The sequence below is a fragment of the Scatophagus argus genome, chromosome 20 (genome assembly GCF_020382885.2).
Source record: "Scatophagus argus isolate fScaArg1 chromosome 20, fScaArg1.pri, whole genome shotgun sequence".
Taxonomy (NCBI): domain Eukaryota; kingdom Metazoa; phylum Chordata; class Actinopteri; family Scatophagidae; genus Scatophagus; species Scatophagus argus.
Window position 1 is genome coordinate 1,420,201 of NC_058512.1, and position 23,232 is coordinate 1,443,432.

General features: G+C 42.5%; 2 protein-coding genes across 3 annotated transcripts; both read right to left on the reverse strand.

The window, feature by feature from the left end:
- Nucleotides 1–227: 227 nt before the first annotated feature.
- On the reverse strand, nt 228–5,325 carry il1b (interleukin 1, beta). Its single transcript, XM_046374523.1, has 6 exons — nt 4,422–5,325; nt 3,937–3,988; nt 2,919–3,108; nt 2,134–2,313; nt 1,556–1,692; nt 228–1,017 (listed from the first exon to the last, which is right to left on the reverse strand). The coding sequence occupies exons 1-6, from the start codon at nt 4,454–4,456 to the stop codon at nt 802–804; spliced, it is 810 nt and encodes a 269-aa protein (XP_046230479.1). The 5' UTR covers nt 4,457–5,325; the 3' UTR covers nt 228–801.
- A 4,654-nt stretch (nt 5,326–9,979) lies between these two features.
- On the reverse strand, nt 9,980–20,993 carry LOC124051271 (metal transporter CNNM3). 2 transcript variants are annotated; one of them, XM_046374486.1, is made up of 11 exons: nt 19,894–20,992; nt 19,463–19,797; nt 19,183–19,359; nt 18,235–18,392; nt 17,022–17,165; nt 16,787–16,945; nt 16,306–16,475; nt 15,485–15,581; nt 15,051–15,181; nt 14,833–14,959; nt 9,980–13,706 (listed from the first exon to the last, which is right to left on the reverse strand). In XM_046374486.1, the coding sequence occupies exons 1-11, from the start codon at nt 20,587–20,589 to the stop codon at nt 13,657–13,659; spliced, it is 2,244 nt and encodes a 747-aa protein (XP_046230442.1). In that variant the 5' UTR covers nt 20,590–20,992; the 3' UTR covers nt 9,980–13,656. The 2 variants fall into 2 exon arrangements, with proteins under 2 accessions (XP_046230442.1, XP_046230443.1); XM_046374487.1 differs by lacking the exon at nt 9,980–13,706 and adding an exon at nt 14,646–14,710 and having other exon boundaries at nt 19,894–20,993.
- Between the last annotated feature and the right edge of the window lie 2,239 nt (nt 20,994–23,232).

Here is a 23,232-nt window from a genome sequence, read left to right on the forward strand (position 1 = left end):
AATATTTGTCAAATGGCTTCTGTCAAGGAGGTTGTAGATGATTATTGAGTTAACATAATTATGGAAATCATGATAAGTTAAAAAGTAAATTTATTACACAGAAATTTCATACTGGGAAATTGAAATTGATAAATGGAGGAGCAAAAAGGAGAAAATACTGCAAAGTCATAGGATGACATCCAATGTAGGATGTGCAAAAACAAGGATTAAAAACAGGGATGTTGTTGTTCATTCAAATCCTGGGATCAAGACTACAGTTTAATATTAATTCCAAGCAATTTCAGGTTTTTCCCTCCATTTCTATGGTGACAATTCAACAACACATCAAAATGACATCTCTAAAGCCTTACAATATTTAGATGGCAGATCTCATACATAAAACACAAAAATATTTAGAAAATATTAACATGTATTTTACAGGAAGAAAGCATTTTTACTCCATTACACTTTAAAACTAAAAATCACCTATTTCAGCTAAACAGATCAACACACAAAAAACAAATATTGATAATAAACAATATAGAAATGAATTGAATTTAAGGAAAATAATAGCCAATAACTTTAGTAAGATTACGTCAGTAGTAGTTTTGAGGAATATCCTGTTACAACATTTTCTATCAAAGAAGATAAAATTAGCATTTTTAAGCAAAAAAGTATATTTTTAGCATTTAATATGTTCACCTCACCAAACACAGAATTTATCACTGCAGGCTCAGGGAACATCTCAGACAATTGCTCCATCTAGTGGTGCGTGTGGATACTTTCCAACAGTACACAGAGCCTTAAACCCTGCAGTATTTTTTAAGTGAGTTTGAAGGTGGCGAGACGTCCGACAGCGTCAGCTTGACACATCTCCACAGGCTGGTTTTCATCCTCATACGACGTGCTGATGAACCAACCACAGCACTTAACGGACTCAAAGGTGGTGAGGGATTTTCCAGTGGTCCTCTTGTAGAAGAGGAACCGGTCCATGTTTTCAGAGTCGCTGATCGTTTGTAACTGCTCATCACTGCATTCCTGCCACGAGACAGATAAAGACAAAGTCCTTGATATGTGGAAGCACTTTTCTGCCAGAAAAAAAATTAAAATTATAACAATGGTGCTGACAAATCAAAACATTAACTTATAGTGAGAGATTAAAAAGTTTAACAAAGTGAAAGATGTTTTGATACAAAATTAAAAATAATGAACTCAAAGTCAGAAAGGTTGGATACATTAAATCATGATTATGATGAAAGTAGAAATTGCAAGTCAAATTCATGCCATTAAAAAATTAAATTACAAAACTGAAATTGTGAGATGAAGTCAACATTTTATAACATAAACACTTAAAATTTGGAGATAAAAAGTCAAAATGTTGAAAAAGTCACAATTACCAGTTTAAACATTTAACAATACCATGATGTATAAATACTTTTAGCTTACAATTAGCTTATCATCACTGATGTATCTATGAATAATTAGCATTTTGATACTGAAGCTGATTTTAAATATATTGTCTCTATGTACTGGTGTGTTATGTAAGATCTGTAGCAGCTCGTGACTTCCTGCTCACCTCGAGGTTGAGCACAGCTCGGCCATCTTTCATGGAGCAGGAAATGTGCCACTTGCTGTTGGCGATGGACAGAACAACGGTTTGACCTTTGTCGGAAGAGGCGCAGACGCCCATGTACCTCGACAGTTTAAAATTCACTGATGTGATGAAAAAACAACAAAGAACGTGATAGAATGTTCATTTAAAGATATTAAACTGTAAACATCTTAAGCAAAAGTTATAGAGAGTTGGCATCAAAATAGACTTAAAGTACCAAAAGCCTGAGTGGTGGCACATTTCACAATAACGTTCATCATGTTATTGGATTATAATGCATCGTGAGTTCATCCCCTTCATGTCAAAGCTGGTAAAGATTTAGTTTTTGGTTTAGTTTATCTTCCAGTGTGGCTTCAGAATTTTCCCTCAGTGATTTATCAAGTTTTATCTTTATCAATAATGTTACACCATCTTGTCGACTGTATTTTGCATTATTGAAATAAATCTGCAAAGTTACCGGTCACTAAATTTGCCTCTGAATAGTAGTGAGCTGTGCACAGTGCAGTACAAGTACATGAGAGCTGTACTCGTGATCGTCGCACCTTTGCGTTCGGCTTGTCCTCCTGTCAGCGTGATGGCCTGCAGTTTGTGCTCTTCTGGTCCGTGGACGACGTCTTTCTGCAACATGTCGCACAGATTGCACAACTTCGCGCTGTTCGCACGCACAAATTTATTTCTTTTCTCTCCCGTGGAGAAGTTCTCGGTCGTCTTGACAATCGTTTCTGTGGAAAGGCAGATGTCAACATCTTTCAGACAAGGAGGAGTAAAATAAGAACAGAGCGTATCATAGAGCTGAGAGCTGAAGTCATGGCGTCACTTGATTTAGAGATATGTTATCTATATTATCTGTTAGCACATTAACATGTCTAACCAAATGACTGCACTCATGTTACGTAACATTCAAACCCAGAGAGGAATCTGTGCATTTCGTTTGGTTGTCTGTCAGTGTTGTCGAATCCCCTTTAGCTTAGATTTCCATTTCCGCAAAAATCTGCATGCATGGCAGGGTGGGCACTTGTGTCATCGGTTCCTGGGTTGTTTCCATGTCCGTCTCTTCTTCTACGGTATTCAGTCCTCTCTCGCTGCTTTCACATGAACGTCTGAGCGAACTGCCGCCGTGTCCACGCTTTGTCTTTTGTACCTGTACATTCAGCCTGCGAATGTGCGTGGCTAAGGGTGTTTGCTTAAATTAGAGCATCCTTATCAAAACAACAGAGTCACGATATGATCGTATTTACCACGGAAACCATGAAAGTTTTCGCCTGTTTTCACCTTTAAGTCTGGATATCCGTTAAAAGAAGCCGCGAGGCGCCCTGCCATTACCCACCGTTCACCAGGCTGTCCATGATGACGTAGCAGAGCTCATCATCCCCGAGCTTCCTGTCACTGCGACGCAGGGACTTTTTCATCCTGTTCACGGCCAGCAGCAGGTTAGCTACACTCTGCATGGTGATTGGGTTGCAGGAAAGCACCAAGTCCAGGCCCTCGTCAAGTCTGAAGATCTTGTCCTTGACATCCTGCACAGAACAGAAGAGAAACCACACATCATGTCCGACCTGCAGGTGCTTCTTCTGATCTGAGTCACACCAAGGCAACATGGCAGCACTAGAAGAAGAATTTTGTGTAAATAAAAATAAAACTGCAGCTCAGGATACAGAAACTGTAACTCATTTTCAGCCTCCCACTTATTTTCAAACACCAACATAGCATCACAGCAGTTTGTGAAATAGTCACTAAATGTAAGCTCTACGATTTGTGAACATGCACCCAAAGGGATTTTTTGGAAATGCTCAGCAGCTGTTTCTTTCACTGAACGGAACTCTGCATAATTAAACCGCGGTGGAGTCCGGGACTGTTGTACCAGCATCTGGGGTTTAAATCCCATCTGAGTCAGCAAAAGCACTTTGGTTGAGATTAGAGGAAGATGCTGATTTTGGTTATGTGTTGGTTATAACACCGATGCCATTTTATCTTTAGGATTCATATACACAGGAACAAATGTTTCATGTTCGACTGACTGCTGTGGTGCACACTTTACAAAAAGTACTTACTCATACTTTTAGTGTATTATCAGCCACATTTCTACATACACTGTGTTCTCAGACTCCTGCGTACTCATTGTAACTCATCATACATCATACTGTGCTTAACTCTCACATACTCATCCTGTGACATTCATTATATATATATAAAGCAATTAAACACAAGCAATTAAATGTGTCCTCTTGAGCGTTGTGCTGTTTTTTTTTGTAAATTAATCTAGCAAATGTCCCATTCAGTACGTGAAAAGCATGGCACTGCGTGAGGGAAAGCGGTCCATACGTCCTCCTTGTGTTTCTCCTTACCGTCATGTTACAGCAGCGGGGTTCAAATCTCGTCTCATCTAAGTTGTCTGAGCTGAAAATCAAAACAGAAAACAAATATCAAATAAGTATATAATTATCAATGTTCCTGAGTCATACTTAATGTTTTACTTCTCATTGTTTTCGTGCTGTCCATCAACACGTGTATAGCAAGTTTCCAGTGAGAAGTGAAACATGCTGCCAGACGGGTTGGAGTCGTTTCCTTTCCTGAGGCAGATGCTCAGCATGTTGCAAATTATTTTCGGGAACTTCACTTTCAGCTTCACTGGTGACTACTAAACATGTAACTTCAACCCAGATTATATACTAAAATATATATATATATACCTAAACTCATCGGCTATTATCTAAACATTATGTTAACCTTTACGAGATTCTGAGCTTTTCACTGATTTCTGTATTTAGCAAAGGAAGCATTTAAAGAGACTATAATATGATGAAAATAATGTGATATTAGTCTAACTTACCCGTCTAAAGCTTGAGACAGATCAAAGTCATTCATTGTCTTGATGAAAAGTTAAAGAGTCGTTGTGATTTCTGTGAAGTTTCTGGTTGATCACCTGCAGGCTGACTGAGCGTTTGCGTCTGAGTGTGTTTCTAATAAGTGGACTCTCAGCTTCCTTGTTGCAGTTTTTGTGGCTTCACACACGAACTTTCTCTGACACTTGAAACCACATGAAGAGCCACAGTAAAAATTAAAATGCGCTGTTGATCCCACGTTAAGATGATGTAATAAGTCAAACCTGCAGTGAACATTCAGAAATGGTTCCATTTTGCTGGTTTCAATATCAGAATTATTGGCTGAGAAAGGCTTCTGGCTCCTGCGAAAGCTAACATCTGTTTGTCGTAGTCAGTTTGTGAAACAGGACTAACAACACATGTTGAGTCTGAGAAGAAATAAGTCATAATAGACTGATTGCTAAGCCCCCTCTGTCACGTTGACAGCTGTGGATTTTGTTGCTGTCCCGAGCAGATTTGATCATCTGTATCGGGCTAGCATAAGCTAATGCTAACGCTAAAACTTTAACAAGTTGAACAACAGGTCTGCAAACTGTTCGCACCGATTAGCTCTGGACTGTCTGTGCAGTTTTAACTTTCCAGAGTCTGTGACTTTTGCAGACTGTTGTCAGTTTGTAAAAAGATCCTCCACTGTTTGGAGAAATTAATATTTAATTTTAGGAACATTTTTACAACAATTAGACACTTTTTTAAAAAAATTTAAAAATCCTCCTCCCCTGCGTGGCGATGATGGCTATGATGTTATGTGGGTTTGTTGTTAGCGTGTCTGCCGGAAAAATGAGCTCATCTGACCCAGAAAAAAAACTTCCTCCCCTCCTTCAGGTTGTATGAAATAACAGGTGGCTGACAGTATTGTGTCAGCCACCTGGGCAGCTTTCAACGCCTCCTTTGTACGGAAAATATTGAATATATGTTGAGATACGCTTGTCACATGAAAATATTTGATGGGAAATTCCCAAGTGAGGTAGGTTTATGAATGTGTTCAAAGTCATTAAAACTTTTGTCAAAATGTCAATGACATCAGATTGAACTGTAAACCAAAACAAGAAATATTCAAATGAACTAAAGAAAAGAGCAGTGGACTCCTTTTGATAATCACAGAAACACACAGTTAGTTAATCACCATAAACACTACCAGTGTGACACTTTTCATGTCACTGGCAAAAATTCTATAATCTGAGTTTTCTTTGATAATAATAATCTTTGATTTTTGATTATTATTATTATAATCTTTCTGATCTTTCTAAGACACTTTGAACATCTCTCTTCTCGTATCACTCCGCTAAGCCCCTCCCAACAAACCCATAAAGTCAAACGGCAGCAGGAAAAGCGCGAGTCCCTCGCTAAGACTCGATCCTTTCAACTGTGACTCGTCTTCTAAAAAACAGCCCTCCCACACCTCGCCTCACCAGACCACCAGAGACATGCGCATGCTATGGGGACGTCCCCTCTCTGAAAGGACGTCCTGTCACGGGACAGATCTTCTAAAGCCTGATCACAGAGCCGAGAGGAGGTGCTGTTTTCTCTCAGATCGCTTAACTTGGAAAGATTAGATTTAGAAGTCATTACATAAGTAGTTTTGTTTTTATATGCTTAAGTTTTGAGATGTCTGTCTCCACTCCAATGCTGTGGAAATCACGGGAATTTCCTCCAATCAACAATTACATTAGAAGACGAGTTTCTGTGATGTTGTTTGCTATAGCTGAGTCGTCCATCTAGATTGGGGGTCTGCTCTGAGGTTTCTGCTTTCTAAAAGGCAGTTTTCCCCTCACCACTGTGGCCAAGTGTGTGCTAATGGAGGAATGTTGAGTCTGTCTGTATTAAAGATTACCTATCAGTTTGATCTAAATCTGCTCTGTAACCAAAGAGTCGTGAGATAAATTCTGTTGTGATTTGGCGTTATATAAATGAACTGAAGTGAGCTAAACGTAAACATAGCCACAATGCTAATATACTGATGCTAAGCAGAAATTATATCACTAACTTAATTAAGGGTGTCAGCATGGTAATTTTTTATGAGAAGTAAACACAAAGTCTAGCTAAGGCTGATGGGGATGGCATTAGTTTTCAAAAATCAAAAATCAGAAGATCACCAAATTCATTACTGAGAAGGAAAATTACTATTTTAGTCAATTTACTGCTACGCTCAGGCAGTTCAACATAATATTTTTTCTGTTTCCTGTATATCATGTAGCTTACAAGTAGCTCACTTAGCACATATTCATCTCACACCACACACTATAAATAACTTCCTAGTATTCGAATGCCTAACCTCAAGGCAGGTCAAAACCAGTTTTGCAGATGCTGATAACTGTTTTGTCTGCACTCACTTCGCTGATGACATGTTAGACACCGTTTGTTTAGTTACCTTTTTCTGTCTAACATGGTTTCTCTGTCTGGTCACACGTCATGTGCAGATATAAATACATCCTGTTTCTTGCTGCTCAGACCTTTTTTTATAAAATATTCACCAATTTGTCAGCTTTGTTTTTCTTCTCACCAGAGTTTATTTATTTCCACAACAATTACAGTTAACTCTAAAGGGGAAATGAATATCTGACTGTCAAATAGTTTCTGAAACATTCAAATTAAGACCAAAAATCTCAGGATGGGGAAAATAAAGGACCTCAAAGTTATGAGCACACGTCACCTGGGACCCCAGAATGTTTGTACACAGTTTCATGACAATTCATTCAATAGTTGTTGAGATTTCCTTGTGCTGGTTAGAGTCATTTGTACGCGACTATTCATGTCAGTATGGGGGATGAATACTACTGTTCCCACTGACCTCCACTCTCCATGTGTTTTGGAACTTCTGCTGGTCTTTCACACATGAACACACACATACACACAAAATTTCCCAGAGACCTACTCTTACCTTAACCATAATCACTACAATCTTAAACTTAACCCTTATCCCCCATCTAAACCTAATTCTAACATTAAAAGTTTGAAAATTAATGTTTTACATTATGGGGACTTGTTTGTCCCCATAAGGAGTCCCCACAGTGTGTACACAGCTGTATGTCCCCACAATGTGAGTAATACAAGTCTGGACACACACACCGAAAATAATTTTTTTATAATTTATTAGATGACAGTGCATGGGTATACTTGGTGTGTCCAGCTCATGGACAACAAGAAAAACACATCTGAACAGCCAACAGGAAGATATTTTAGCATTATGTTTTTGAGTGTAATGTTTCAGAGATTAGGAAGAAACAGCTGAGTTACGCATTTCTTTGTCAAGATTCAAGATTCAAGAATCTTTATTGTCATTATGCGAGCATAACGAAATTTTGTAAAGATTCTCGGCCTAAAGGCACACGTATAAATAGCACAAAAAAAAGAAAAAAATGAACACAAATATAAAGATATAAAACACAAAGCAAAATAGATAAAGTGCACTTAGTGCCAGTCAATGGTATCCATGGTCCACTTTTTAGCTGGCAAAGAGTGACTTAAATGTTCTTCCTGCTTTCTCTCATCAAAGTCACATTTTTGTAGAATCTGGCGTGTAAATGTTCATGTATTAATGTGAAATTTGACTCATTGCTCACGGTAGCAAATACAATCCCTGTTAAAAAGACCGGAAAAAATGTGTCAGGCTGGGTTTGTCCAACGCTGGAAACTTTTGTACTAATTGTTTCTTGTTTGGTATATCACGTCTACACTGGTACTTCAGGAAATAGCAACAGCCTCTCGCTCTGAGTCTGACATTGACCAAAGCTTTCACCTTCTCCAATTATTTGGCTGTTACCAAACAGACTGCCAGCATGTATTACAAACTAAAACTGAGTCAGTCAGGGCTTAGCATTAGTCATGGCGGTGCTGTAGTTAAATGCTGCTGAATAAAACGAATTTCAGTAACAAATGTCCTGCGAAAAGACTTGACTTTCTGATCTCTTATGTATTGTGTTTATTGAATATGTGTCTCCTGCCTTCCTGAGATTGGAGGGGATCATGGTATTTAAATCAGTCACTTTTAAAGAAGATTTGGGGGGGGGGAGTATGGCGCAATCTTGTACTTTTTAAGAACCATCCCTTTTTCTATACCGCTTATCCGTCAGGGATGCGGGACTTTTTAAGAACCACAAACATAATTTCTGTACCATTACATGACCGCAAGATGGTATCACTTATGCATAGCAAAACAGGTATGCCGTGCAGAAAGTTAAATTACACATTTGGCAGTGCAACATCGCTAAGTGTCCATTATAGCAGGACAGCACTTCCTGTAGCAGGAAGTGAAGCTGCTGCTCCACATGGTGCGTTCACCGCTAACAAGAGTTAGTGTTGTTTAAAATACTACCACTATAAAGCTTCTCAGAGCTGGGGGGGTATTTACGATTCTCAGTGGGTTCAAACCACAAGCGACCCACTTTCACATTACACCTTTACAAGTCTCCCTTCATCCAACAGTGAAAAACATTTCACATCACGTTTTGTAGAGTGTGACACACTTAAAACCAGAAAGAAGACACTGAAAACAAAAAACCACAAGAAGAAAATATGGGACCCAAATTTCACTTCAAAATGTTGCTTTTATGCTTTTGCAGAAACATAATGGAGATGGGAATTCTGGCTGCTGCAACATGAACTGCTCATCATTTAGTACCACTGGCTTTTAAATCAGCCAAACTTAAGAACGTTGTGACCTGTAACTGCTATCTGTGCTCACATATCACTGAAATGATTCAATTTCATTATAGCAGGGGTGGCCACACTTTTTACCTTTCAGGATGAAACCTGAACCTTCATGGTGGGCCTGCTTTGGCCCACAGACCACCCTTTGGTCAGCCCTGAATTATAACATGTATTAATGTTCACTGTATCATAATTTTACATTATATTTGATATAAAAACCTGAAATGCTAGAAAGATATTAATGCATATGTAAATTCAACCGTGTTCATCAGCAGTGTTGTTGTGCTGACTTGATTATATTATGAGGTTAGAATATTAGAAACTTGTGATTCTGTAAGTCGCTTTGTATAAAAGTGAAGTGTAATGTAATGTAATGTAATAGAAACATGTCTGAAATAATGCATTTGACTACAACAAAAATATTCATGAATTAACACACTTCTATGACAGTGTCACACAACACTTAACATGACAAAAGTAAACTTCTGCATTGAACTGCAATGTGTACAGGTACAAGTGTAATAATAAACCTTTGAACTGTGCTGCTCGTTGGTTTCACTGCTCAGGTCAGGCTCAATTCACAAGTTACAGAAATAAATTGAAGAGGATCTGAAAACCATATTAAACCATGTTTAACATGACACGAAACAGATATGAAGCCTCTTTGGAGAACAAAACGCTGAAGAAAAAAAATGAACTTAATGTCTAACGAGGTCACATCACTGACTTAAAGGATATTCATTCCCACGTTTGGCCCCAACCCACCGTGCAGTTAAAAACTGTTTTTGTTTGTATGTTTGTCTGTGAAGAACATCTAAATAACGTTGTGTGAACAGAAAAGGCAAACAGAAGTAACAAGTTTAGAACAGGATCGAGTTTATTTCCTAAGAAACTTGATTATTGAAAGTGTTAAATGCAATGGAGTCTCAATGCACCCAAAACTGGCAGCATTCCAAAAATAATAAAATAAAAATAAAACTGAGAAGTTCTATGCAAATGTAACCTCGACATAAAGAGGAACTGATTAAACAGTTTAGTTCTTGTAGTAACAGTGTTGTACCTGAAATCCGAGCGTGACTACCTATAAACTACATCCTCAAATTATATTCTAAGTAGCAGTCATGTGTTAACACACACCTCCAACACATCTCTCAATCAGTATAAGAAGCACAAAGTAATGATTGAATCTTTTTACATTCAGTCTTCTAATACCATAGAAATGAACTTAATACAGCAAAACGAAATAAAACAGGTGAAAAATATTTACTCAGAATCACACAGTCAAAAATGCCTCCTGGAATGTGGCAAAATGGTGGAGAGTGATAACACTGAATGGATCAGACAGACAGGCGGGACCGCAAGGCAAAGAGACGGAGACGTAACAGAGCTGGTGCTGAACCGAAGGGTTTGGTTTCAAGTCTGGTTTAATGCAAACCTCACAGGGGGTGCAGTCTGTGCGTCCCTGTCCTCACAGTGACTGCGAGGAAACCACCTGAAGTTCAAACGAAGTTTTACGTGACGAATCGTGAGGACATCTTCCGTGCAAACATTCATTCGAAGATGCATTTTACTCAGCACTCAACTACAATTCTGAGTTGTACTTGAGGTTTTCTGCGAAACTCAAACCTAAACGACGTCCTGTTTTGTGACGTGCTGGACTGGAAAAAGCAAAACAAAAGAGAAAACACATTCAGAAAGAAGAAAACACTTGATCGTTTAAAGTGACGAATGCAATAGAGTCAGTGCGCCCCAAAAAACGGCAGCAACAGTGAAATGATAAAACTGCTTCTTCTTCCTCCAGAAAGCCAGTTGATGGAAACGCGCCTAATTTGCTTCTTCTTCTCTTTTTTCTTTTTTGCAACTCAGCAAAGGTTTGCTTCATTTTATCAACTCAGACTGCTGAAGTCTCACATTAACTTTGTCTGCACACTCAAACCAAAATGTTTTCCAACCTTCTCTGGGCATGTGAGTATTGCATTAAAGCAGACTCGAACAAATCCAAACCGATCCTTTAAAAACACTGATTGTGTTTAGCGTGTCGACACGGAGAGCGTCGGCCTCACCATTTCCCTCCTCGTGGTTAACACATCGATACACAGAGAAGGGGGGGCGGGGTTTCAGACTTAATCCACATGTTAACACACATGCAACAACGACTGGCAGATGCTTAAAATGCATGTTAGGTTATCGACACAACATGGAAGCTAATGGAGCTAACGTGAAAACTGGCTGCTAGCTTGTTGACATGTAACTAGTGAAATACCGTAACACACACAGATCCATAAACAGACGGCTAAAACACACGTGAACATACAGTGGAATGTTGACAGGACTCAAATGTGTGAAATTACAGACAGGATAACAAACTGCTGGATGTTTAACTACAGGAAGAATCTGACTTCCAGTTACACACTGAGATCAGGTGTCATAGCGCCCTCTGCTGGGCCTCTCTGGGGTCCCCTCAAAGGTCAAAGCATGTCACCATGAACACATCCTCTTCCTTTGTGCCACAGCAGTGAGCAACACACACACAAACACAAACACACACACACACACCATCCTGCTGCCTCAAATACTCACTAAAGCACAAAATGTGGATTCATCCGCCGCTCAAAATAGACCTCAGAAAATGCACTGTATTCCCCCGTTAGTTTGATAAAAAATTTCTGAACTTTTTAAAAAAATGAACCTGTATAACTGATTTAGTCTATAAAAAGTAAGAATAGAATGAAAAACACCCGTCAAAATCTCCTAAAGCCCAAAGTGATTTTTGAAATGTTTTGTTTTCAGGTTACAGAGACGTAAAGCGGCCAATCGTCACAGACGTGGGAACCAGTGAATGAAAAATTACTGAATTGAACTGACGCCTTTTTTAAAAAATACAAACATGCAACTAATAATTAATTTTTCTCATCAGGGATAAGTGGTTGTTACAGCTAATGGATGGATGGATGAATCAGCTTATTATTTTCTTCACAAATAGTCTATAAAATGTCAGAAAATAGTGAAAATTTTCTTTCACGACTGTCTGACCATTTTTCCCCATTTCATCAAAGAAACCAAAGTTCTCAAATGTTAGTCGTGTAAAAATGTAAAGTCGACTCTGAGATACTGTTTGGTAAAAATACACAACCAGCACGTAAACTTCACTTTGGCACTGAAATGTGTCGGATTGCAAAGAGAGCTGCAAAGTAAAAACTGCTTTCGTCAGATTATTTTCTAATCATTAATCATCTGGCTCACGTAAAGTCAAGAAAAAGTCAGGGTGTTGAACTCGAGATCAGAAGATTGATTTCAAATCATTAAACTCAAAAGCAGTTGAATTCAGAGACTTGTTGTTGTGGTGAAATATTAAAGACGTTTTAAATAAACGAATTAAACTCCTGACTGTGGGACATTCCTGTAGAAACACAGCAGTTATACCTGATATCATGAGGGCAATGAAGAGGGAAATGAAGAATTTGAAAACGTAAATGATGGTTGTCAGGACATAAAAAAATGAACTGTTGACCTTTACAATTTAATTAATTTAATCGAATTGTGACCTTAAAATTGGAAGTCAAACTGAACTGACAAAAGAGAAAATTTGATGACGACTTGAAATGTTTGCTTTGACCCACGGATTTTCAGTTTATCACAAACGACCAAAAAAACAGCAGCAAATCAGCTGAGAAATCTAAAATAATAATTATTATTATTATTATGATTATCAAAATAGATGCCGATTCTTTCTCCTTCCTTTTCCGTCTACTTACAACCACTCTGAGTGTCAGAGCTTGAAGCCTTTTTGAGCTGCAACAATAAAAAACTATCACTTTGTTAGCAGTTTAATATTTTATCACTTTGGTTACAACCTGCGCCGCTGTGGACGTCCTCTACTGTCTAACTTGAATGTTTCAGGACAAACTAACCATCAGCTTCTGAAATCAATGCTGAAATTGTAGTTTTCAGCTACGCGCACACACACACACGCGCACACACACACCTCGCAGCGTCATGCGAGGGTAGAAAAATCTGGACGTACCTTACAGCTTGTAAAATAGTTTCACGCCATCAACAGTGCACAAATTTAATGTGCAAATAACGTATGTGTTTTTAGTGTCTCAAACGGACGGATGCTTCATCACACACACACACACACACACACACACACACACACACACACACGTAGCTTTGGCACCCAGACAGACGAAAAGCGAGGGATGGCAATGCAGAGTTTAGAATGGAAGGCTAAACCTGGAAGAAAGGCACCGCCAAATTAAAATAAAATGCATTTATATATAATATATATATACACATGTATAGTCCAAAATGTATAAAACAACATGAAATAATAATTTCAATGAAAAGCACGTAAAGGAATGAGGATGGAGATGAGAAGTGTGGCTCCACAGAACAGATAAGATCACTCTCACTCCAGTCTCGTCCGATAATGACGTTCCAGCCATAGATGATTCATCGATAAAAAACAAAACAAAGATCAATAATCTCTACTTGGTTGGAGCAGGTCTTTCACAGCGGGAAGACAGAGTCGCATTACCCATGAGCCTCCTCTTCTGTGAAGCTCTCCTGGGCTCTACTGCCACCTGCGAAACCCGACCAATGAGAGGAGAGCTGGGGTGAGCGGGGGATGATGACATCACACAGGATGTTAAAGCGACACAAGGCACGAAGAGACAGGAAACGACACAGAAGGTGGCACAAGAGCGACGAAGAAGAGCCGGAGTTCTTACGAAACGGGTGAAAAGTTGAAACCGTACGTTTCTGCAAAGCACGAACACGTGAAGTTTGTACATTTCAGACGTTTTCACGACGTTTTCGCAACACGTTTCATATAATTAGATTTTTAACGAGCCATTAGGACATTTTTTTTTTTAGCGAAATGTCAGGACATTTTCAAACTGAAAACCAGATGTTTTTTACAACACGTGGAGCCTTTTGTTTAAGCTTTTCAGTGCTACTTCAAGTTGACATTTTGCAGGGAACTTTCCCAGACATTTTCAGATCTTCCACGTTCTGCTCCAGAAGCAGGAAGATTAAATTCAAAACTTTTTTAACAACTCTAATAACTAAAAATCATCCAGCCAAACACATTACGTGGACATAAACACTCACATGCTGGTCAAGTGTAGGTCATTTAAATTTAAATTTTCAATCAGTGAGGAAGTGATGTGTCTCAGGATGATGTGGGAGAACGGGGTTGGCTGTCTCGCTCTCTAGGGGGCGCTGTGAAGAAATGTTAAACATCTGTGCACTTTTACATTTTGCAGACTGTTTCTCGTCTCTGTTGTGCCATCTTTTTCTTTTCCCACCAGGCGTGATGTCACACATCCTGGACAGGAAGTGACCTGGTGAATCAGACTCTGTCTCTGAGAGGACAGAGACGGACCAGAACTGTGAGAGTTTACATACCGAGGAGAGACAAGTGAGTCCAGGGAAAAGCCACGCACACACACGAGCATCCTGGCTACTGTGTGTGTGTGTGTGTGTGTGTGTGTGAAGACACATGTGTGCATTCCATTTACCTCATGCAAAACATACTAACAGTAGTTCTCAATGGTATCAAAGAAGGAAAAGTTTACAGGGAACTCTGGACGAGCCAGAGGAGACACGGAGGCAGGAAGAGAAAGAGAAAGAGAAGATTATTTTAGTTTGGCTGAAGGCAAACAGGACGGCACAGCGTGAGAGTTAAAGCTCGGCCAGCTCGGCTACCTTGTGTGGTGTTTCTGTCGTTGAGCAGCTTGGTCTGACTGTTGGGCAGGATCTTAATCTCAGGAGGATCTGGACTCTGGCCGACCCGCGAAGCCATGAGGGCGTTCAGATACTGCAGGCGAGTCACCTGCCGTTCACAAACAGTGAAAACAGTCAAAGTCAGCGCCAGTGTTTTACTGATGTGTGTCAGCTGTCACAGAGAACGCACACACACACACCCGTATGAGCTGCAGGTCGGTCAGGGCTCGGACAGTGTAGTCGGGACAGTAGCTGGACGGGCTCGTGGCTTCCGCTGACTCAAAGGGGTCCCTGGGGGAGTGACGCTGGGTGGACGCTGGAGACTGGTGCACTGCAAACACAAGCACACACACACACACACACACACTCTGTCAGCACAATCCTGCAAGCCTCAGCCATGCTGCTGCTTCAGAAGTCATTTTACAGTAACTGACTTCATCTTTTGTGTTTTCTGTCGTCTAGACTAACTGGAGTGCAGGAACATTTTCCACCACTAATTAACCCGTCAAAGAATCAGCTCCAAATACTGCCAGCAGGTGGCGTGATGCTCCCACAGAGGTGACCTGCAGTGTTTGCATGAGCTTAGTGTGCAGTCTCTTCCGATGTGAGGCCTCGCTGCAGTTCTCGGACTCACCTGAAGATGGCAGCGTGAGAGCAGACACGCCGTAGTATGTGAACGCCCCGTTCTCAAACTTGAGCCCCTCTTTGCCGATCTCGACCTCCACTCGGCCCTGAGGACGAACGCACAGGAAGCATCGACACTTTCAAGTTGTCTCTTAAATTAGTTTCTGTCAAATAAAACTACAAACTGCCAAAGACTCCACTCAAACTGCCTGAACTTTCTGTGAGTATTCACATGCAGTATTTCTCCTCATACTGCAGTTCTTTGGGACCACAGTAAAGTTAAGTCAGCTACAGTTTGTCCGTCATTTTAGCAACATGAACATCCTGTTTCAAACCCCGGTTTGACAAGCACAGACGGGTCAGACTGCGTCCTGCACTGGTGGACTCAGGCTGTCTGAGGGCCACAAAAATAAACAGCATCCAGTTACAAAACGGTTTTGTAAGAAGAGTTAAAACTGTTCTAAGATGTGACTCACATCTTATTCTGACACGTACTGCTCCTCTGTAATGAAACACACTCGGGACTTTGAACTATTTAGCATTTAACCATCACGTTTTACCCCGTGAAGAGTCCCTGCTCAAATCTCACGACTGACGTCCTTCAGTCGAGGGTCGCAGCCGTTTGAGTTTTTCACAGTACGATAACAGAAAGTATCAGAAGGGTTCACACACGTATCGGTCAGGTGTTACAGTGACGCCCTGTAGGAATGAAAGCAGCAGGGCGTGAACCTGAAATATATTTTTTAATAACACTAATACTGCAGAGCCCCATGTCAGTAACAAAAACAAGTGACTCGCCGCCCACAGGTGAGGCAGACGCGTGCAACGTACCTGCAGCAGCAGGATGAAGTAGTCCACCGGGTGGTTTCGTGTGTACAGGTAGTGACTGGCGCTCAGCCGGTTGCTCGGGTCAAAGTGCACTTCCTGGTTGACGCTGGGGTGACGCAGCAGGTGGAACAAGACCTTCTCGGACACACGTGCGGGGCTGAAGTGCTCCACTTCTGCAGGGGTCAAAGGTCAGATACACAGCGGATCAGATACGTCTGGACTGTTGACCTCAAACGACCCGCAGCGCTTCGATTTCAGTTTGTCGGACTGCTGCCTCAGACACGAACCCGTCAACACCGAGCCTCAACTCCTCCGCTGGCAGCGACAGAATCATCCCGTCAGGTGTTAAACTGTGACTTATTTAAACAGCCCGGGCTAGAAGGTCAACCACAACCTCATTTTGTCTGGTTTGTCTCATCCACGTGTGCATGCAAGTGAAGAGAGACAGATAATCAGTCACACACACACACGCACACGCACACACCTCTGGACAGGAAGCGGTGTGTAGCCAGCAGGAGTTGCGGTGAAGTTCGGATCTTGGGTTCTCCTTCGGGAGGTTTGAAAAGAGAAAACTCCTCGTGGACGCTGCGGGGCTCCAGCGGGATCTCCAGCGGCGGGAGGGGACGCTTCACCTTCCTGTCCACTGCAGGAGGACGTGGGCAAAGTATTAATAAAGACATCAGGCGTTAAAAGCAAAAAGCACGCTTACAGAAACTTACAGTAGCCGTCAGACTCATCCAGGATCTCTGATTTGATGATCTCCTCGATGACGTCCTCCAAGGTGACCAACCCCAGCACCTCGTAGAAAGGATCTCCCTCCCCCTCGTTGTTGACCTTCTGGACGATGGCCATGTGAGAATTACCTGACAGAGGAAAGGTCCAAAGGTCTTCAGTACGTGTGATTTCATTATCATGAATTATTAATCACTTCATTATTTCCTGTGTCCTGTTTGAAAAAACGTCCACATATCTGATCACAAATCAGAGGACAAAGGTGCTTTTTAGAGGTGCAGAACTTCACTTAGAATTGTCATATTTTTACTTTTCTTTAGCTTCAAAGTATTCCAGTGATAGTTATGTGGACATCCAACAGAACACTGCAAACAGGAAGTCACAACAGCCAATCGGCACACTTTTAATGCTAATTTACCAAAATGTGCTCAAACATTGGCAGGACTAAAGTTGTTGCCCATAAGTTCAGTGATTTCTGGAGAAATGGCAAAAGATGTTGACTTTTTCATTGTTCTGCATAGTTCAAAGGACAGACGGTGATCAGGTTTTAAATCTTCTCAAGGCAAAATTTTAGTTTACAAGCAAGTATTTAAAAAGGGTATCAAACCCAAACTGCCTGGACTGCTGGACAGAAACTACTGTGAACTGACCCTTTAATAGTCTGATACAGATCCGGTTTCCACGGCGATCCCAGCTTTTCTAGTCACGTATATGTCATATGTCAAAGTAATAAATGTGTGAGACGGCAGCAAGTCAGAACAGACGAGCAGCAGGAAAAGCTCTCGATGCATTTCTCTGAGCGTCATATCTTCGCAGGATTGTCTCTGCCTGTCACTACATGCATGAGACGAACTGTTAGCCGTCACTTTGAAGCGTCTCTCAGAGAGCAGAAGAGCCGAGCGTGATGTTTTCACTTCGCTCCGCTGGTGGTCGACCACGACTCTGCAGGTTCGCCCACTTAAACGCCAGTACAATCAGATTTAAAGCCCGTTTCGCCAGCAAATCAGTATGAGAAGCACGACGGGCTGGGATGCTTTATCAAGTCCGTATTTGATGCTTTTGAAGATTCTTCAAGAGCTGCACACGCCGCTGGGTGTCAGCACTAAAGTCTCACCTGGCAGTTCTGTGGCACATTACGGTGCTGCTGGTGGAACAAACTAAACCCAGACCACGCGGCCGCCCTGATCTCGCTCGGCTCACCTTTCTTGAACTCCTCCAACATGGCGTCCAGCTTGGTGTCGTTGAAGACGAAGTGCAGCGGGTGATTGTAGAACTTGGTGATGGTCGTCATGGGGGTGCAGTCTTCGGGGTCCACCAGAGCCAAGTCCTTCACGTAAAGGATTTCCACAATGTTGGACCTGGAACACGATTGGACACGTAAACCAAGCAGCAGAGGAAGCAAATACGTCTGTATGTGTCGCTGCAGCGTGAGGTTCAGACGCTGACAGGTTCCCTCTCTGTGGCTGAGCCGCGGTGTGCAGGCAGGCTGCAGCGCCCAACAGGCCGTTTAACCTGCCGTTTCCACCTTACAAGACAAGTTCACGAAATAACTGACACACACGTTAATTAGTTAGTTAATTAACACACGTTAGTAATTTGTCCAGTTGGCACCAAGCTGTTCCTAAACGCCGCAGTGCTGGTTTCAGGAGTGAACTGAACCGTCCAGTGACTTTAAACTGAAACATTAAAGTCTAATGAAAAAACTGATTTTTGTAAGGTAGAAACTTTTTGGTTTTTTTAAATCTGGTTGAAACATCTGATTTATTTTCAAACCTTCTGAACATTTGCTCCACAGAGGAACTGATCATGAAAATAATCAGCTCGAAAGACGTCTCAGAGAAGTCAGAGCTGATTTAAAGTTTGGCTTTTTTAGAAAATAAGTGTGGTTATTCTAAATATTTCAGCATGTCATCAGGAGCTGCTTCACCTTTACAAACTGTCATTTAAAGGCATGAGAACACCACACCAACAAGCAATCACATCATTTAGGTTTGTTTTTTAATGATCCGTGAATCTGACATTTTACCAAATCAATCAAACTCCCCCCGAGCCCGCTGGTCCAAACCTCCGGACAACAACTCTGTCCGGAGGTTTGGACATCAACCAGCTAGCGCCTTTACTTTGAAAGAGCCGCGTTTCCGCACCCACCTCTCCTCCTCGTATATGGGCACTCTCGTGTATCCGCTCTGCATGATCTCCGACATGGTGGAGAAGTCCAGGACGGCCGAGCTGGGCAGCATGAAGCAGTCCTTCAGCGGGGTCAGGATGTCCTCCACCGTCTTACTGCGCAGCATCCCGCGGCTGAACTCCTCCTTCACGAACTCACTGCGCGTGCACACACACACACACACACACAGGACAGCACGGCGGTGAGACCTTCGCACAGACCACATCACACCTGTGCCTACCTGTCTCTGTGGGTTTTTACCTGTACGGGTCGTTGACGCTGGTGCGGATCATCTCCATGGTCCTCTCCCTGATCCCACAGGTGCTGATGTCCCTCCTCAGGGCCAGGTCCAGGATCAGCCCCAGCGGGCAGGACAGCGGGCAGGTGAGCACCATGCAGACCTGGGCCAGCCAGGTCAGAGCCGGCGCCAGCTGAAACCCATACCCGGAGCACAGGATGTGGGGCGCCAGCTCAGCCAAGAAGAAGATGAGGAAGCCGCTGGTGAACACTGCGGAGGCGATGCAGCCCAGGACCCGGTACAGGAGGACACCCAGCACCGAGTGTCCCACGACGCACAGGAACAGCAGAGAACACGTCTGTGGTGCGGAAAAGACAAAAACGGCAATAACGGAGACAGAAACTGGAGCGTCATCTCAGTGTCAGCCTGCTGTCACGTGTTTCCAGAGACTCACCAAGAAGTTTCCTCTCCTCCTGATTGGCTCCAGGCGCTTGGCGGCCCGCTTCTCCTCCTCGGATCCGCAGCTGTGCAGGACGTAAAGCTCCACGGGGTCCAGCCACAGCAGGCTCAGGTTCACAGTCCTCAGCACGCCGCACATCACAAGCACCAGCACGATCAGCACGGCCAGACCCCAGGGCGGGATGTAGTCTGCGGGCAGAGCCTTGTCGGTGTTTACCCGCAGTCTGTCCGGGCCCGCAGAAGCCCATCTTCCTCCGCTCAGCACGCACAGGTGGTGGAAGGTCTGCTTGCTGCCAGAGATGCTGCTCTCCCGGACCTCCACCGTAATCAGCCCGCTGAAATCCTCGTCCTTGGTGAACTCATCCGTCACCTGGAAAGCGGACTGTTGGCGGTTGGACTCCTCCCCGCACGGGTCAGGCGCATCCCCGACCGCCCCGGCCGCTCCGCCAGCTGCCCCTGCGAACGCCACCCACGGCCAGCTTCCATTCAGATCAGTCCCAAAGAGACGGAGCTTGAACGTGGCTCCTTCAGGCGCCGAGATGATCCGATCCTTCATGCACACCAGACCCGCCGGGTCTTCTAGTCTAAGCCCCAGGACCTGCGGAGCTTCCTCGCTGCAGGCGCCGTACCTGATCCCGCAGAACAACAATATCATCAACAGGAACCGTAGACCTGCCAAGCTGGCCACCATATTGGAATTGGTCAGGCTGGCTGTGCGCGGATCATGTGACTGTAGCCCCGCAGCGGCCCCGCCCACCAGGGCCGAGCCAACCAAACAAAACGAGCACTGCAACTGAACTACGTGGCGGCCATTTTGGCTCTGCACACATAGGCGAGGCCCGGCCAGCGCGGTTCATTCCGGGTCCTGATCGTGGATGTTTGTGTTTCTTATCGCACCGCCCCTTCTGAACGGCAGCAAACCGCAGTCAGTGTGAGCTCACAGCCAATAAAAGACGAGAAAACAACAAGGAGCTCACGCCCACCTTTGTTACATTTCATAACAAGTCATTCAGCACTGCGGGCCATTAACTGAATTAATGCAAATGTATGTATGTATGTGTTTGATTTAGCTGAGTTGGTATCTTCCAAGATTAGTTTAAAATTCCCTGCAACACATGAACAGAAGGAAGTCCGGCAGTGAACGAAACAGAGACACGTTTTCTGTAGAGAAATATATCTCAGGTTTATTCATAACCTCATAGATTTCTTTAAATGCCTTACAGTAGTTATAAAACAGTATGTACACATTGCTTTAAATCCATGTTTGGAGGTGCTCCTCCATCTTTGTTCAGCCACTGAAACAAAAGAAAGAAACTTCCACCGAGTCAAACATATTACAGTCATGTGTGAATATTAAAACCTGCCAAACAGGTATTCTGTATGTGGTGTGCATATCCTGGGGAAACAAAGAGGGGAATTAACTTTACTTCCATATCAGAGTTTATGAATCCAAGACGAAAGTGCTCGGACTTCTTGAAATGCTTACCTACAGGTATTTTTGTATTCCGGGTCCTTGAATTATCTCAACACTGCCTGATGTCTCTGCATACAAAGAGGCCTATCTGAGCAGGGTGATAATTTATGCAAAAACGTGTTGTGGGTCACAATGTTTTTCGCCTTTGTTCAAACAATCCACTCGTGAATGATACACAGTGTGGAAAAGTCAGTGGCCTGAGAACCCGGCAGCAGAAAATATTTAACCTTCACACAAGTCTAATCATCACACCACTGCAGGGCTAAAAACAACAGCACAGGAGCTGCTGATAAGCTCCCCTGCTCCAGTCCCACGACAGAAAAACGTCTGAACAATAAAAACGGCTTAGCAGATCAGACCGGCAGTCAAAGCTGGAGGAATTTCAATACTTTTGAGCAGTGGGAGAGGAGCTGAGATAAGGACAGGATGAAAAATATGAGGAAAAAGGAGTGAAAAGTGAGTGGGAGGAGAAAAGAAAAAAGGGGTGAGATAAACGGGAGGGCAAAGGATGACAGGAAAGTGGGAGGATGGGAAAGGAGAAACAAGGACTTTGGCTGAGGAAAAAAACTTTAAATGACAAAAAAAAAACAAAAACTGAAGGAAGCTGCAGAGATAGGAGGAGTAAAATATTATTTGAGGTCGACTCTGTGCAATGTTTATTGCTATTTAATGCTTTCCTAGCAAAACAATGGAAATAAAACTTGAAATGACATCTCACCTCTCGTTAATAAATAGACTATTTTCAGCATCTCTTTCAGCAACACACGAATGCCCTCGAGTATTTACATTAATATAACACAAACAGCACTCAGGGATCTGAACACAGTGATTCTGGGTAAAAGTGACCCATTAAAGCTGCGTCTTACAGCTGGAAGCCCGTTTCAGAACCACACCTTCAGGTGCACACCTAGAACAATAAATAAATGAATAAATAAATAAATACAACGTTTACAATAAATACAACATTAATAAGTAGAACAAATGTTTTCACATTTTCCCAGTACACAAACTGGTAGTCACACAGCCAACCAGTGGCTTCACTGGAAACCAGTATAAGACCAATTGCTACATGAGACCTATATGAACCAGCAGGCAGGTCTAAATTTTCTCCAGATAAGAGGGTAAGGCGATGACAACTACATGTTTTCATTTAATTAGTAGGTTTTTCTTGGTCCTGCTTAAAGAAATCTACATTTTTCACAGAGACCTTCTCCATGGCCGGATTTACCTGGTGGTGGGGGGATTAACAGTGGCCCCCCCAACCCCCATTCCTCCCAGTCTCTGTGCACTGCTGTGTGTGGTATTCCTGTGCTGGAATACTGGCTGGCCCCAGGTTTGCTGTGTGGTCATTTGGTAAAGCACAAATATTTTTTTGCAACATGCAAGCACAAAATTGTAATAATGCTAGATTTTGACACTCCGCAAAGTAAGAAAATAAACCTCCTTCACCTCTTCAACAGTTGGGCCTTAGTGGTGCATATGCCTGGTCATGTCTTAAATAAATCAAATTACCACAAACCAGCCGACACTCAGTGAACCTGGGGCTTCTGGGGGCCCCGTCGGTTGTTAATCAAACTCCCCATTTTCATCCCACAAAAGGAGAAATGCTTTGGAAGAGTCGCCTTTTCAGACTTATGCTACATAACTCACTCAAAGTTTAAAGTGTTTTCCTCTCAGTGCTAACTTCAGCTTGTACAACAGTCCCAAATAAATCACTGCATCATCAGCAAAATAATTCATCTTTACAGTCATGTAAATCATTTCAGCATTTCACTGCATATACAGGGATAAAAAATAGGTAGAATACATGCTAGCAGCTTTAACATCTGAGCTAAGTCGCTCACCCACAGTGAGCTGCTA

Coding starts and splice junctions, on each gene's coding strand:
- il1b (XM_046374523.1), bottom strand. CDS start 4,456: ATGAATGACTTTGATCTGTCTCAAGCTTTAGACGG. Junction 2,314..2,918: donor CATGGACAGCCTGGTGAACG/GTGGGTAATGGC, acceptor GCCTTTCCACAG/AAACGATTGTCAAGACGACC. Junction 1,018..1,555: donor GAGCTGTGCTCAACCTCGAG/GTGAGCAGGAAG, acceptor GTCTCGTGGCAG/GAATGCAGTGATGAGCAGTT.
- LOC124051271 (XM_046374486.1), bottom strand. CDS start 20,589: ATGGTGGCCAGCTTGGCAGGTCTACGGTTCCTGTTGATGATATTGTTG. Junction 16,476..16,786: donor ACACCGCTTCCTGTCCAGAG/GTGTGTGCGTGT, acceptor TGACCCCTGCAG/AAGTGGAGCACTTCAGCCCC. Junction 15,182..15,484: donor TCTCACGCTGCCATCTTCAG/GTGAGTCCGAGA, acceptor TTGTGTTTGCAG/TGCACCAGTCTCCAGCGTCC.